At 43.3% G+C, this 14,826-nt stretch overlaps 1 protein-coding gene across 6 annotated transcripts in view; it reads left to right on the top strand.

The window, feature by feature from the left end:
• The first annotated feature begins 11,715 nt into the window (after window positions 1–11,715).
• The window catches only part of SLC4A8 (solute carrier family 4 member 8), a 77,692-nt gene continuing 74,581 nt past the window's right edge, over window positions 11,716–14,826 (top strand). For 2 of the 6 annotated variants that reach the window (XR_006604703.1, XM_013046910.2), the window contains exon 1: window positions 12,167–12,425. Coding sequence is in view for 2 of the 6 variants with exons in the window: in XM_013046910.2 (XP_012902364.1) it covers window positions 12,258–12,425 (168 nt within the window). In the remaining 4 variants the exon portion in view is untranslated. Of the gene's footprint in view, window positions 11,829–12,166; window positions 12,426–12,501; window positions 12,708–14,826 lie in introns of those variants that run through there. The other 4 variants (XM_013046913.2, XM_004774717.3, XM_013046911.2 and 1 more) reach the window with 4 other exon arrangements.

Genomic DNA, 14,826 nt, shown 5'->3' with positions numbered 1-14,826 from the left:
ATAGGATGTGATGGTTTGATACATGTGTATTTCAAAATGCTTACCATGATAAGGTTAGTTAACAAGTGTATCTGTCACTTCACATAACTTTTTTTCTTTTTTAAAATTTAAATTCAATTAATTAACATATAATGTATTACTGGTTTCAGAGGTAGAGTAATTTTCAAGTATATAATATGTAATACAGTATTGTTAACTATAGTCACCAGGCTGTACATTAGATCCCCAGAACTTACTTACTTTATACTGGAAGTTTGTACACTTTGACTAACTTATCCCCATTTTCCTCACCCCCAGCCCTTGGCAACCACCATTCTATTCTGTTTCTATGAGTTTGGCTTTTTTAGATTCCACATATAAGTGATACTATACAGTATTTTTCTTTTTCTGTCTGATTTATTTCACTCAGTATAATACCTTCATGGTCCATCCATGTTGTCACAAATGGCAGGATTTCTTTCTTTTTTATATAATAAATATTATTTGTTATAAACAATAATATTCTAATATTCCTAAATAATGTTTATTATATAATAAAATAAAATATAATAATATGATATATAATATAAAAGTATAGTATATAATATACAATATAATATAATAAATATTTATATAATATATAATATATACATATATGTTATATATTATTTAATAAATATATAACTATTTAATAATATTGTAAATAATATGCTTCTCTGTGTGTGTGTGTGCCCATTACATATATATTTTTTAAGATTTTATTTATTTGACAGACAGAGATCACAAGTAGGCAGAGAGGCAGGCAGAGAGAGAGAGGAGGAAGCAGGCTCCCTGCTGAGCAGAGAGCCCGATGAGGGGCTTGATCCCAAGACCCTGGGATCATGACCTGAGCTGAAAGCAGAGGCTCTAACCCATTGAGCCACCCAGGCGCTCCCACATTACATATTCTTTATCCATTCATCTGTCTATAGATACTCAGGTTGTTTCTATGTTTTGGCTATTGTGAATAATTCTACAATAAACACGGGGATTCAGATATTTCTTGGAGATAGTGATTTCATTTCCATTGGGTGTATATCCAGAAATGGGATTGCAGGCACTTATATTTTTAATATTTTGAGGAACTGCCATACTTTTTCCATAGTGGCCATACCAATTTATATTCCCAGGGATGGTACACAGGGTCCCCTTTTCTTCACATCCTCACCAGCACTTACTGTCTTTTTGATAATAGCCATTCTAACATGTGTGAAGTAATATCTTACTGTGGTTTTGCTTTGCATTTCCCTGATGATTAGTATTGTTGAGCATCTTTTCATACACCCGTTGACCATATGTATGTCTTCTTTGGAAAAAAATCTGTTCATGTCTTTTTCCCATTTTTAAATTGGATTATTATTATTATTTTTGTTATCAAATTGTATAAGTTCCTTATAATACATTTTGGATATTAACCCTTTACCAGATACGTGGTTTGCAAATATTTCCTCCCATTCCCATAAGCTCTATTTTTAGTTTTTTGGGGAAATTTTTCTCCCATTGGTTGTCTTTTCATTTTGATAATTTATTTTGCTGTACAGAGAGGCTTTTTTTGTTTGACATAGTCCCATCTGTTTATTCTTGCTTTTGTTGCTTGTGCTTTTGGTGTCATATTGAAAATATTCATTGCTAAAGACCAATGTCAGGGAACTTTTCCCTATGTTTTCTTCTAGGAGTTTTACAGTTTTAGGTCTTACATTTAAATCTTTAACTCATTCAGAGTTAATTTTTGTCAGTGGTGTAGACGGTTCACTTTCATTCTTTTGCATGTGAATATCCAGTTTTCCCAATTGCATTTATTGAAGGGACTGTTTTCCCCATTGAGTATTCTATGCTTTTTTTTGTTGTTTGGTAAGATTGATTTGTTTATTAGGGAAAGAGCACATGTGCATGAGCAGGGGGAGGGGTAGAAGGAGAGGGAGAGAGAGAAGTAGATTCCGTGCTGAGGGTGGAACCCAAAGTGGGGCTTGATCCCATGACCCCAAGATTATGCCCTGAGCTGAATTTAGAAGTTGGTTGCTCAACCAACTGAACCACTGACATGCCCCTATTCTAGGCTTTCTTTCTTTAAAAAAAAAAAAAATTATTTATTTGACAGAGATCACAAGTAGGCAGAGAGGCAAGCAGAGAGAAGCAGGCTCCCTGCTGATCAGAGAGCCCGATGTGGGGCTCGATCCCAGGACTCTGGGATCATGACCTGAGCTGAAGGCAGAGACTTTAACCCACTGAGCCACCCAGGCGTCCCTATTCTAGGTTTTCTTATCAAACATTAGTTGACTAAGTATTCATGAGTTTATTTCTGGGTTCTTCTTCTTCTTCTTTTTTTTTTTTAAGATTTTATTTATTTATTTGATAGACAGAGATCACAGAGAAGCAGGCAGAGAGAGAGGAGGAAGCAGGCTCCCTGCTGAGTAGAAAGCCTAATGCAGGGCTAGATCCCAGGACCCTGGGATCATGACCTGAGCCGAAGGCAGAGGCTTTAACCCACTGAGCCATCCAGGCACCCCTATTTCTGGGTTCCTGATTCTGTTGCATTGGTCTATGTATCTGTTTTTATGCCAGCACCACACTGTTTTGATTGCTATAGCTTTGTGATATAGTTTGAAAAGTTCTTGAATATATTTATAAGCTCTATTGTTTTTCTGTTTTCTCATCTAATAGCTTCTATTTTTTTTAATCTTTTAGGAAGTATTTAGTTTTTCTGTGGTTCTTTTTTTAAATAAAAAACGAAGACTTTTATTTATTAATTTGAGAGACAGAGAGAGAACACAAGTCTGGGGATGGGGAAGGAGCAGAGGGAGAAGCAGACTCCCTGCTGAGCAGGAAGCTGGACACTCAGTTTAATCCCCAGGACTCCAGGATCATGACCTGAGCTGAGGGCAGATGCTTAACTGACTCAGCCACCCAGGTGCCCCCATCTTTTTAAACTTTTTGAGTGGAATGTGTAATTTGTTTATTTTCATTTTCACATTTATATGTGTTATTGTTTAAATCAATAAAATATTTCTGATTCTAAGCTTTTGTGGCTTCATTTTTTTATATTATTACTATTTAGAGAGGGAAAGTGAGGGGCAGAGGCAGATGGAGAGAGGGACTTATTTATTTATTTATATTTATTTATTCATATTTATTTATTTATTTGACAGAGAGAGACACAGGGACAGAGGCAACACAAGCAGGGGAGTGGGAGAGGGAGAAGCAGGCTCCCCGTGACTCCATCCCACTCAGTTTAATCCCCAGGACTCCAGGATCATGACCAGAGCTGAAGACAGATGCCTAATGACTGAGCCACCCAGGCGCCCTTTATTTATTCATTTTGAGAGAGAGAGAAAGATGTACTTTACTCTGGGGATCTAACGAATACCTGTGCAACCAAATTACATAACAATGAAGTTCTCTGGAAATACAAGAATCAACACATTATTATAATAAGAGTTTCTTTTACTCCTCTCAGTTTGTGACAGAACAAGAGAAAACACAAGGATAAACACTTGAGTAATATAACTGATACGATTGATCTAATCAATATTTATTGAACTCTGTTGAAAACAAAAAATATATGTTTTCAAGGGCTTGAATCTTTACTGTTATGAAGTGCCTGTAATTTTTGCCTTGAAATCTGTATTACCAGAAGGTAAGATCATGCTTTCCTGCTTTCCTTCCTTCCTTTATTGTCTCCTTTCTTTATTCCTTCCTCTTCCCCTCACCCCTTTCTTTCTTTCACTTATGTGGCATGCTTTCGCCCTTCCTTTTTCTATAAAATGGAGTCATCTTCCTTTCGGCATGATTCTTATATTTTGGGGCCAATCTGTACTTTTGGCATTTGACCAGCTCAGGGCAGAAATGTCCTAAAGTAGTGTCTACTGGCCTGGGAGTTTGCCTGTTTGATAGTGGTCTTTTTTTTCTTTTCTGTTTAATATTTTATTTATTTATTTATTTGAGAGAGAGCGAGAGTGGCAGAGCACAAGCTGGGTGGGGTGGGGGAGCAGTAGAGGAAGAGGGAGAAGCAGACTCCCTGCTGGGGCTTGATCTTAGGACCCTGGGATCATAACCTGAGCAGAATGCAGATGTTTAACCGACTGAGCCACCCGGGCGCCCCGATGGAGGTCTCCCCCACCTTTTTTGTTTCTCTGTTTCTCTCTCTCTCTCTTTTTTTCTGGAAAAAGTTTTGTTTTGTTTTGTTGTAAGAGATAACAGTGTGTTGGGGGCACTTGGTTGTCTCAGTCAGGGGAGCGTGTGACTGTTCTCTTGATCTAAGGGTTGTGGGCTTGAGCCCCAGATTGGATGTAGAAATGACTTAAAAATAAAATCTTTAAAAAAAGAGAGAGAGAGAACAGTGTGATTTTAATATTTTTAAAAACTGAAGTATAGTTTAGTTTCAGGTGTACAAATAGTGATTCAACAATTATATAATTACTTCCCAACTTCTAATTATGAAAACTTTCAAATACAGAGAGAATATGAAAAACAAGGACAATGAACATCTGTAAAGCCTTTACTAGATTCTACAACTGTTAACGTCTTGCCATATTTACGCTATTCCTCTCTACCTAGACATATCTGTTTCTATGCCTATACTGATTTATTATTTAAAAGTAATCTGTAGACACCATGATATATTCTACCCCAAACACTGAACCATGCATCTTCTAAGACTAAGAATTATCTCTTACATAACCCACAAACCATTACCGCATACAAACATTAACCATGGTGGAAGTCTCTTTAAATTCTGTATTTCATTGCTGGAAGTTCTCCTAGTAGTCTAAAATTAGAGGGATGCAAATAGGTTGCTGGAGACGGTAATCCCATCCCGCTCGTGCCCTTTAAGGAAGACAAGAACAAGGGGAGATATCACAAACTGCAAGTATTTGAAGGGCTGTCGTGGGGGAAAGTAAGCAGATTTCCCTTTGGAAGTACAGAAGTGAACACCTGGAATAAAAAAATGGATGTTTCAAGGAGAAAAACTAAATCTGGAATGGGACAGGTGGCCTTGTTCAGTGGTGAATTCCCTGTCACTGGAAGTATCCAGGGAAATTAGATGGCCCTTTCTCTGAAATGTTGTGAAGAAGGATTGTACTGGCTAGAAAACTGGTCTATGGTCTTTTAAGTCACTTCTGACAATTCTTTTTTTAAAAATATTTTATTCATTTGAGAGAAAGAGAGAGAGAAAGCATGAAGGGGGCACGGGGGGGGGGAGGGATAAAGGGAGAGGGAGAAGCAGACTCCCCGCTGAGCAGGGAGCCTGCCATGGGGCTCAATCCCAGGACCCCAAGACCACAACCCGAGCGGAAAGCAGCTGCTCAACCAACTGAGCCACCCAGGGGTCCCAGCCTTAGCTCATTTTGCCTATCCCAAACAAAGCTGATTGTTTCTATATCTGTTTTAAGGTTGGACTCTTTTTTCTGCTATTCATTGGCTGCCCATCTCATAGCTCTGGTTGTTCTTGGTAAATCTAGCAAATATTCTCTTAGTTTTGTAAGTAAAGACCAGAGAGGAGGCTGGCCTTTTCAATTTGGCAAAAGATTAGAGGTAAAAAGATAAACCAGGGAAATATTCAAATTCTATGTCTGTTCCCTTTTGTGCCAGCCCAAATGTCTGAATGGGTTTCTTTTTTATTAACTGAAATGAAAGACCTCAAGGGATGTTTCCCAGGGAGTAAGAGTAGCTTGGACTGAATTTATATCTATGCCACATAACGTGCTTCTAGAGATAAGAAGCAGTAAGTTATTTTCACGGAAGTTTGTTAAGTAAACTAAAGACTGGTACCAGTGACATGCTTTTCAAAGTGGAAATTATATGAAACTGTCATCTGAGGGGAAAGGGTAACAGAGGAGGAACTCTGGGATTTTGCTACGGGGAGTTCATGTCAATTCTAAAGGAGAGGCACATTTTCAATTGAAATCAATTTTATGTAGGAAGTGGCTGAGTGGAATTATGTTTCTTGGAAGCCACACCATGAAGTGGAAAGTATTAGTAGTTCTTGACCTGGCTCTGCTATTAACTGGCCTGGGCAAGTCCCTGTTCCATCCACAGTTCAGCTTCCTAGTCTAACAAATGTTCTGTGTACATTTACAGATCCATTGAAGGGAAATGAGATAAAGTGATAAAAAAAAAGTTAAGGGGATATGGATTATATAAATGTGAGGTGTTGAATGTGCTGCCCCCTTAAGAATATCCTAGGCATAACAGCTAAAAGTGAAGGAAAGATTTCCATACATCACTTAACAAATTCAAGAGGTCTTTATGCCCAAGCAGGTAAGACATGGAATGAAACCACCTGATCTCGGGGCAGGACTAGGTTTGGTTAGAAATGGATAAGATAGGTGTATTTAATTAATACAAATGGTGTTTGGATCTGATACCAAGGGCTTGGCAAATGGTTCTTGGTTAACACCCACTTCTTCCAAATTCCTGAATGATTGCCTTCCTGGATTTAAAAAGTGTGAAGGCTTCTTTCCTCAAAGGGCTGCTTTTCTCTTGCATTCTGCTTCCTCTGTAGGTCCTTCCCCTTACCTCTGCCTCTGTCCAAATATCTTCCTTGTGATTCCAGAGAAGACAGAGTGTGGGTTTTTGCCATCGTATGTGGGTTCCATCTACTACAGCCTTCCTTAGTCCGGAACAAGGTGTGGATGAGTACAGTCTAGGGAATTTCTGTGGATGATGTTGATGAGGACAAATGGAGGGGGAGTGATTTTCCCAGCCAGGAGTCGGTTTTTGTGACGCATTGTTGTTCTTCCCTGTGATGTGTAGTGTTTCAGCCTGCTGTGCCCAAAGAAATTGCATGTGGTATTCTCTTTGGATATGCTGTCACTTGGCAAAGGGCTGAAGGCAAATCATGCACCTGCACAACCTTGTTAGCTTGACAAAGAATCTTGGCTCTCTCCCTCCCTTCACAGGAAATGCTCCCAGAAGGCAGCACCAACAAGCCCTAATTAAGTCTTCCCTTGGATTTTGAAGCCTTTTCCTCTAACCTTTCCTTGGGTTTAGATGTGTAATTAAGAGGAAGGGTGGGGGAGAACAAAGTCAGGTATACGACGCAGCTGGGAATTGGGAGCTACTTAATAGCAAGGAAAGACTAGAATCTCTGTTCTGGCGGCTCTTTTGACAGTCTAAATGGAGCAAAGGATACGGTAAAATGGAGAAATTAAGATGCTTTTGATGAAAAGATTGGTTGCAATTATATGAGAACATTTGCTCAGACATTTTGAGTTTCTTGTGTTTTCGCCTTCTTGTTGCTGAATAAAAGAATTTCAATGGTTTTTAGCCAATATTTAAGGATAATATATGTAAGGTGCCTGTGCTTCCCTGGGAAGGCTGTGAACACTCCCTTACAATTCAATGCAAAATTTGGGGCTTTGCGTACTTATCTGAAAAGAGAGTTGATTTTTATCGTGTCCCCAGTCGGTTCAAGACAGACACTCTTCCCCCAAAGTTTAAGAACCACTGGTATTAGAGAAAGATCTGGAGACAAAATCTGGAAGGATAGCCACATTTGGAAGCTATGAGGACAGGACGGAGCTTATAAAATTTAGGGAAGGATGGAAGCCCCAGACAGACCCCTGGGAGGCAGTGAGTGGTTAACCATGCGTCCCCTGGAATCAGAGTGGTCATTTATTAACTGTGCCGACTGTGTGACAAGGGCAAATTACATCTTTAATTTGGGATGCGATGATGAAACCTACCTCATAAAGTTGTTACAAGGATTGGGGTCACCCACGTAGCATGCCTCCCTGCCTCCCTGTTGACGTGTGCACGCGAGTACAGTCTCTGTTTCTACGGGTACTTTGCATTTTCCTGTGCATTTTATGCCTCCTTCTGGGCCAAGCATCCTGTACAGGCATCAAGGGGCTCTGCATTCTATTCCACTATCTGTTTTTTCTGCTTTCTTTAGAAGAATAATCATTGTGAGGCAATGTCCTCAGCTGGGTATCCTCCTTCCAGCTCTTCCAGGGCCTGCTTGCTGGCTAGATTGAGAGCTGCATATTTGCAAGTTTCCAAGCCATCTAGAGAGCATCAGAGGCTGGAGCATGGAGCCAAGTGAGCCAGCCTCCTTTGGGAAGGAGAGACCAAAACTGTGCTGTGAGGGGAGAGCCTGTCTTCTGCTGCACCTCCAATGGCTGCCTCAGGCAGCCTCAGAGGCCGGTTCTGCAGCCTAATTCCTTTTGTAATTTGCACAATAGACCAGAAGATGGGGCTCTCGACTTTGGAGTCAAGGGCCGGAAGTTCTGACTTTCTCTACATTTGAAGTGGTGGAAAATAGACCCACCCGAGCTCCCCGGAATTCTTTATCTCCTTAGCCCACTCCCTCCTCTGCCCACTCATGCCCACTCCCATGGCTAGGAGCTATCTTTCTGGGGACTGGGGAATTCGGGGCACACCTTCTCTTTGAACACCATCCTTGGCCTCTCCTGAATTACCATGTTGCCAGAGTCATTCTTTCTGCACCCCCTGCCCGGCTTTCCTCCCTGTATCCCACCTTGCCCCAGTGGCAGATTTTGGCAGGGTTGCAATAATGGCCAAGAACTCTAGAGTCAGACAGCCTCAGCCTCCACTCACCCCCTCAGAGGAGCTCTCCCAGATCACCCCATCTAAAGAAGCTCACCCCACCCCCCATGCCAATTAACCTCTATCACATGACCTTGCTACTGACTTCCTAGCAGCCATCATAATCTGTAATTATTTACTTGTTTACTATCTCCCCACTAGCCTGTGAGGCTCAAGAGGGCAAGACCCTGTTTTACTGTTCTTTCCCCAACATGCAACCTGAATACATAGGTGCTCAGTAAACGTATTTTGAATTAATAAATTGCCAAAGCCCAGCTGCATGACTGCCTGACATTAAGATGCTAAACTTTCCTAAGCCCCCTTTTTCTTACCAGTGAAATGGAGAAATAATGGAGGTATTATAACTATTACATAACACAATGCATTTATACAATAAGGCTCGGGTCCTGGTACAAGGAAGTGTTCTCCAAAACTTTCAGCAGTGTCTTTCTAGTATAGGACAAAAGTAAAATCTGAATTAATTAGCTGTTTTTCCAGGATGTGGCCATTGGTGTTTTTTGGTTTTTGTTTTTTAGAGAGAGAGAGAGAGTGACAGCGTGTACCTGAGTGGGCGGGAGGGAGAGGGGAAAAGAGAATCCTCAGCAGGCTCTAGGCACAGCTTGGAGCCAATAGTGGTGGGGCGAGGCTCTGTACCACAACCCTGAGATCATGACCTGAGCCAAAATCAAGAGTTGAACGCTTAACCTTAAGAAACTGAGTCACCCAGGTGCCCCTGTTTGTTTTTTTAAACCTTAATTTGTACTTCACTACTGGTCTTTTTGCCTTTGGCTCAAATCATGACTATTCTGAATGGGCCATATGTATTCCTATTATTATTATTTAAAGATTTTATTTATTTTTATTTTTATTTAAAAACTTTTTTTTAAAGATTTTATTTATTGACAGAGAGAGAGATCACAAGTAGGCAGAGAGGCAGGCAGAGAGAGAGAGAGAGGGAAGCAGGCTCCCTGCTGAGCAGAGAGCCCGATGTGGGCCTCGATCCCAGGACCCTGGGGTCATGACCTGAGCCGAAGGCAGCGGCTTAACCCACTGAGCCACCCAGGCACCCAAAAAGATTTTATTTATTTTTAAAAGATTTTATTTATTTGAAAGAGAGAGAGAGACAAAGATAATGACAGAGAGCATGAGCGAGCATGAGGTGGGAGGAGAGGGGGAAGAGGGAGAAGCAGGTGCTAAGCAGGGAGCCCAACACAGGCCTCAATTCCAGGACCCTGGGATCACAACCTGAGCTGAAGGCAGATGGTCACCCTGGTGCCCATTTTTTAAAAAGATTTGAGAGAGAGAGAGAGAGCGCTTGCACTTCCATGCACACACATGAGTTGGGGGAAGGGGGGAGGGAGAGAATCTTCAAGCAGACTCCCTGCTGAGCATGGAGCTGGACACCAGGCTTGATCCCAAGACCATGAGATCATGACCTGAGCTGAAACCAAGAGCTGGATGTTCAACCGACTGCATCAGCCAGGTGCCCCCATTCCTATTTTTAAGTTTTCCCCCAGTAGTTGAAATGCTTGTTCTCCTTAACTTGGCTCAATTATTTGCAGATTCAGGTTTAACCCATGTCCTCTGTGTCACGGTCCTGAAGTGTCCTAAGTCATAAAAATCATTTTCTCTTCTGAATTATAATCTTTGTTGACTATGTGACTCATATGGTTCTTATTCTATGTTTTATTATCTTGTCATCATATTCACATATCTTCTGTTTCTCTGATTAGACTATAAGCCCTTTGGAGATTTGTATTATATTTTAAATTTGCCTGCATCTTCAGTGACATTTGGGCCTGTATATAGTAGGTGTTGATTATGTTTTTGATGGAATTAAAAGCACATATAGGGGCGCCTGGGTGGCTCAGTTGTTAAGCGTCTACCTTCTGCCCAGGTCATGATTCCAGGGTCCTGGGCTCAAGCCCCACGTCAGGCTCCCTTCTTGGCAGGAAGCCTGCTTCTACCTTTCCCACTCCCCCTGCTTGTGTTCCCTCTCTCGCTGTGTCTCTGTCAAATAAGTAAATAAAATCTTAAAAAAATTTTTTTAAAATCAAAGCACATATATATGTTAACTACTTTCTTTTTTTTTTTTAAGATTTTATTTATTTATTTGACAGAGAGAGATCACAAGTAGGCAGAGAGGCAGGCAGAGAAAGAGAGGAGGAAGGAGGCTCCCTGCCGAGCAGAGAGCCCGATGCGGGACTCGATTCCAGGACCCTGAGATCATGACCTGAGCCGAAGGCAGTGGCTTAACCCACTGAGCCACCCAGGCACCCTGTTAACTACTTTCTATATGCCCAGAATTCTTTGAGGTTCTGTGGAGTACAGAAGGACATAAAAAAAATTGTCTTCTAAACACTTAACAACATTATAATAAGTTTAAGTCAACATACAATTAAAGTACTTGAATAACTACAGCATGGTAACTAATATAAGAAAGGTATGAAGCACCGTGAGGCTTGAGAGAAGGGAGAGATATCTCTAAGAGCTGTTGGAGAGAGTGGGATAAAGAAAGGTTTCTTGGAAGAGATAGCCTTTAGATTTGACTTTGAAGGATGGTTTTTGATGGGCGAAAATGGGTGGCAGTGAATTCCAAATTCAAGGATTCAAGGGTTAGCCAGGAGATAAACAGAGACGATGGCAAAGAATGCTAAGGCTCAGAAACAGGACCAGAGGCCTTAGATCAGAAATATGGTTCTGCCCCAGGGACACTAAAGCACAACCTTTTGTCAAATTTCAGGGCCAACGCAAGTTGTGGTATGTATGAACGTATGAATTTAACATAAATCCAACTATGTTCTCCAAATGTAGTTTTTTTTGAGGCAAAGAATCATTTGGACTGTTTTTTTTCCCCCTCTAATAATATGGACTCACCTATAGTCTGATGTGACGGTGCATGAAAGGCAAAAGGCCCCTTGCCTCCTCTTGGGGACAGAGGATTGGTTGGATTGTGGCCAACCTCTCTTTTGCTTTGAAGCCCAAATCAAATTGAATGCATTACTCATGATTATCTAACCTAGCCTCCGATCAGTACTGTTGTTAAATAATCATTTGCCTTCAGCCATTTCTCGGAAAAGTTGGAAGCGCTTTTGTGGAATTATTTCAACAATCAGCCTGGGCTCAACTCTGTGCTTTTTTCTGCCAACCTAAGACCCAGGGAGAAGAAGAAGTCTTAGTGAGTCTGTGGAGGGGGTCTGATCACTGCCTGCCCGCTTCTCTTCAACGCACGTTCATCTGGCCACTAGTTCAGAGATTACCAGGTAATTTTAGAAGGCCCTTCCCTCTCATCCTCTGGTACTTCCTTCTTCAATCCCAAGGGCCTTTTCCTCAGAATTTGAAAACCATTACCTAAGTAATAACAACAGAATTAGACAAAACCGACGCTTTCTCAGTTTTCCAGGGTCAGGTGCAGCCGCAAATAGAAGCATGAGATTTTCAATTTCTAGCAAGCAGTTGGAAGGACCTTTAAGCCCAGAGGCCCCTGAAGGGAGGGAGGCGGTTTCCAAGGCAACCAGGCCCGGAGCGGTAGCCTCCCCAGGCTCCCTCCTCCTCCTCCGCCTCTCGGTAGCCCGGGGTACCGCCGGACAGCGTCCTCCCGTGCTCCGCGCGCTGATTGGCCGCACAGGCCGCACGCTGATTGGCTGCGGCGAGGCCTCGCGGGCCGGTGGCAATGGAGGCGGCGGCGGTTGATGGTTGACCGTTGGCTCCGAGTAGGGGTCGCCGCTCGGGCCATCGGCTCAGAGCGGACCGGAGCGCGCAAGCTGCTGCCGCTCGGCCTCGAGCCCTCGCGCCAGAACTGGCTGGGTTCCGCCATGCCTGCCGGCAGTAACGAGCCGGACGGCGTCCTCAGCTATCAGGTAGGGCCCCGCCTCCCGCCCCTCCCCGGGGCTCAGCCTCCTCATCCTCTGCCCACCCTCTTGCCTCTGCCCCCGAGCCGGGCTCCGCAGGCCACTCCCTGAGGGCGAGGGGAGGCCCTCCCGGGACACCAGGGGGCGCTCCGGGCGGCTGGGGATCGGGCCGGGGCCGCGAGAGGGTGACCTTGGGCCGAACCCGGGATCCGGCGGATCACTGCCGCATCCCTCGCGCGGCCGGCCCGGGGAGCCCGGACGGCGGCGGGCGGTGACCTCTGTTCTCCTCGGGTACTCCCTCTTGGGAGGGAGGCTGGCTTCTGGCCTCGCGGCGTCTTGTTGGAATGGGGGGTGGGGGGAGTGTGGGAGGAAGGGTGGCCAAGGACCTTGCTCTGGTGGGGCAGGTTTCCTCTTTGTGTTTTTATTTCTGGAGACTTCTGCTTCCTCCGTGGCTCAGAGAAAGAGCTGGAAAGACTGGAGGCTGGGACCAGACCCCGTCAGTGTGGCCAGATTGATGACTTTGTCCATCCCATTAAGCAGACAGCTGGCAACTTCTGGGAAGGGAAGGGGAAATGGGCTGGGGAAGTGTTGAGAGGTCAGGAACAGGTGTTTAATTAAGGGAATGAGGAAACCAGATTTTAGTAAGTGATAACTCATCTGTTGGGGTGGCAAATGTCAGGGAAAACATTGGACTAGCTGTCAGAGACTATAGGCTCAAATTCTACAATTGCTTTGCACTGGCTTTGTGACCTTGAGTAAGTCACTTGCCTCCTTGAACCTCAGTTTCTCCGTCTAGTAAAATGGGAATGGGCAATACCTGCTTAGCTTACCTCACAGGATTGCTTTGAGGGCTAAAGGAGGTGTTATTTGTGAAAGGCTTTAGTGTGTGACAACCAGTAAGTGGGTAGTACCTCAATGAATTCTCACTCCCCCCTTTCCTGTGCAGTCAGGTGTTCTAGTTACTGCTCTGGAAAGAGATTGTAGGGAGGTGGCTCAAGTCTGAAGTGGAGGGGTGTGGAGAGGATGAGAAGGATGATGGGTCTTGGAAATAAATACCACGTTGATGTCAGTGATGGTTTCTGTAAGGAGGCAAAGGGAAACAGTCTGAGTTTGTAGCAAAATGGGCATCAGACACTGACTCTTCTTCTCCCTGGTAATAGTTTGCCACTAGACAATCCACGATTCCTTGTTTGCTTGCTCCATCAAAAAAGGAATGCTAGCTAAGCTTTTGGAAAATCTTTCCGTATCTGATCCTCCTAAGGTCTACTAAGTGTACTCAATGTATGTTGGGGATACACTGATGAGCAAAAATAGGCAATGTCCTGGCCCCCCTGGAGCTTCCTGTTTTGGGGCTGGTGTGGGGAGAAATAACCATTTGTAAGCAAATAATCCCATAAGTAAATGAATTATTATGAACTGTGATAAGTATTTCAAAAGAAAGAGAGGCAGTGCTCTGAGTGGTTCCAGCCTTGGTCTTAGATGAGAGAAGAGTTTGCTAAGGAAGAAAATAAAAGATCTAAAGAGAAAGTGTCAACTGAGAGAAGAGGGAGATCAAAGGACCTTGGAGACAAAGAGAATAGCAGAAATGAGACACATCTAGTTAGAGGGCCTGAAAGGAGGCCAGTGTGGCTGGAGACAGAGAGAGCAATGGGGGGAGTTATGGCCCATCCCAAGAAAGCTGGGATTTATTTGAGGAACAAGGGGAAGCTGCTGAAGGGGTTTAAGCAGGGAGGGGAAGGAGAGGGAGAGAGAGAGTTCGAGAGAGAGCACAAGTGCGTGAGAGAGAGGGAGGGGGGATGAGAGAGCAAGCACCAATGAGATCATGATCAGATTTTCCTATTGAAAGAATTCTCTGGCTGCAGTGGGGGAATAGAATAGGCTGGAACGAGTGTGAGGAGACAGGGTCCTTAACATGCAGAATGTGTACTGTTTATATTGTCAAGATCATAATAACCCATAAGCCTCTGTTAGTGCTCTGTGAAATTGATAATTCCTGAGTACTTCTTGGGTAGAATAGAAAATAATTATCTCCTTTATATCTATCTAGTTCATGTAACTTTCATGAGTGGTGGGGTGAGGAGAGGAAAAGGAATAGAGCAGAAACAGTAGGACCTCATGAAACCTGAGTCAGGTGATGGGTAAATGGGCACTTGAGATATAGGGAGGAAGAGAAATGAGGGTAGGGGGAGGAAAGGAAATAGAGATGATCTGGAGTCAACCGATTGAAAATTACCAATGAAGGCTCCTATGTCCTAGTTAGGCTGTGTGTGTGTGTGTGTGTGTGTGTGTGTGTGTGTGTGTTGGGCAAGGGGATGGACATTGCAGAACGAGGAGATTGTGTAACTTGGTGTAAACAGAGATTCTAGGCATCACATCTAAATGTCATAAGTCTAGGCTATTTCTTTGGTTT

This window comes from Mustela putorius, unplaced genomic scaffold, assembly GCF_011764305.1.
Source record: "Mustela putorius furo isolate JIRA1106 unplaced genomic scaffold, ASM1176430v1.1 tig00537227_pilon_pilon_pilon, whole genome shotgun sequence".
Lineage (NCBI taxonomy): Eukaryota > Metazoa > Chordata > Mammalia > Carnivora > Mustelidae > Mustela > Mustela putorius.
This window is presented reverse-complemented; position numbering and strand designations above follow the sequence as displayed.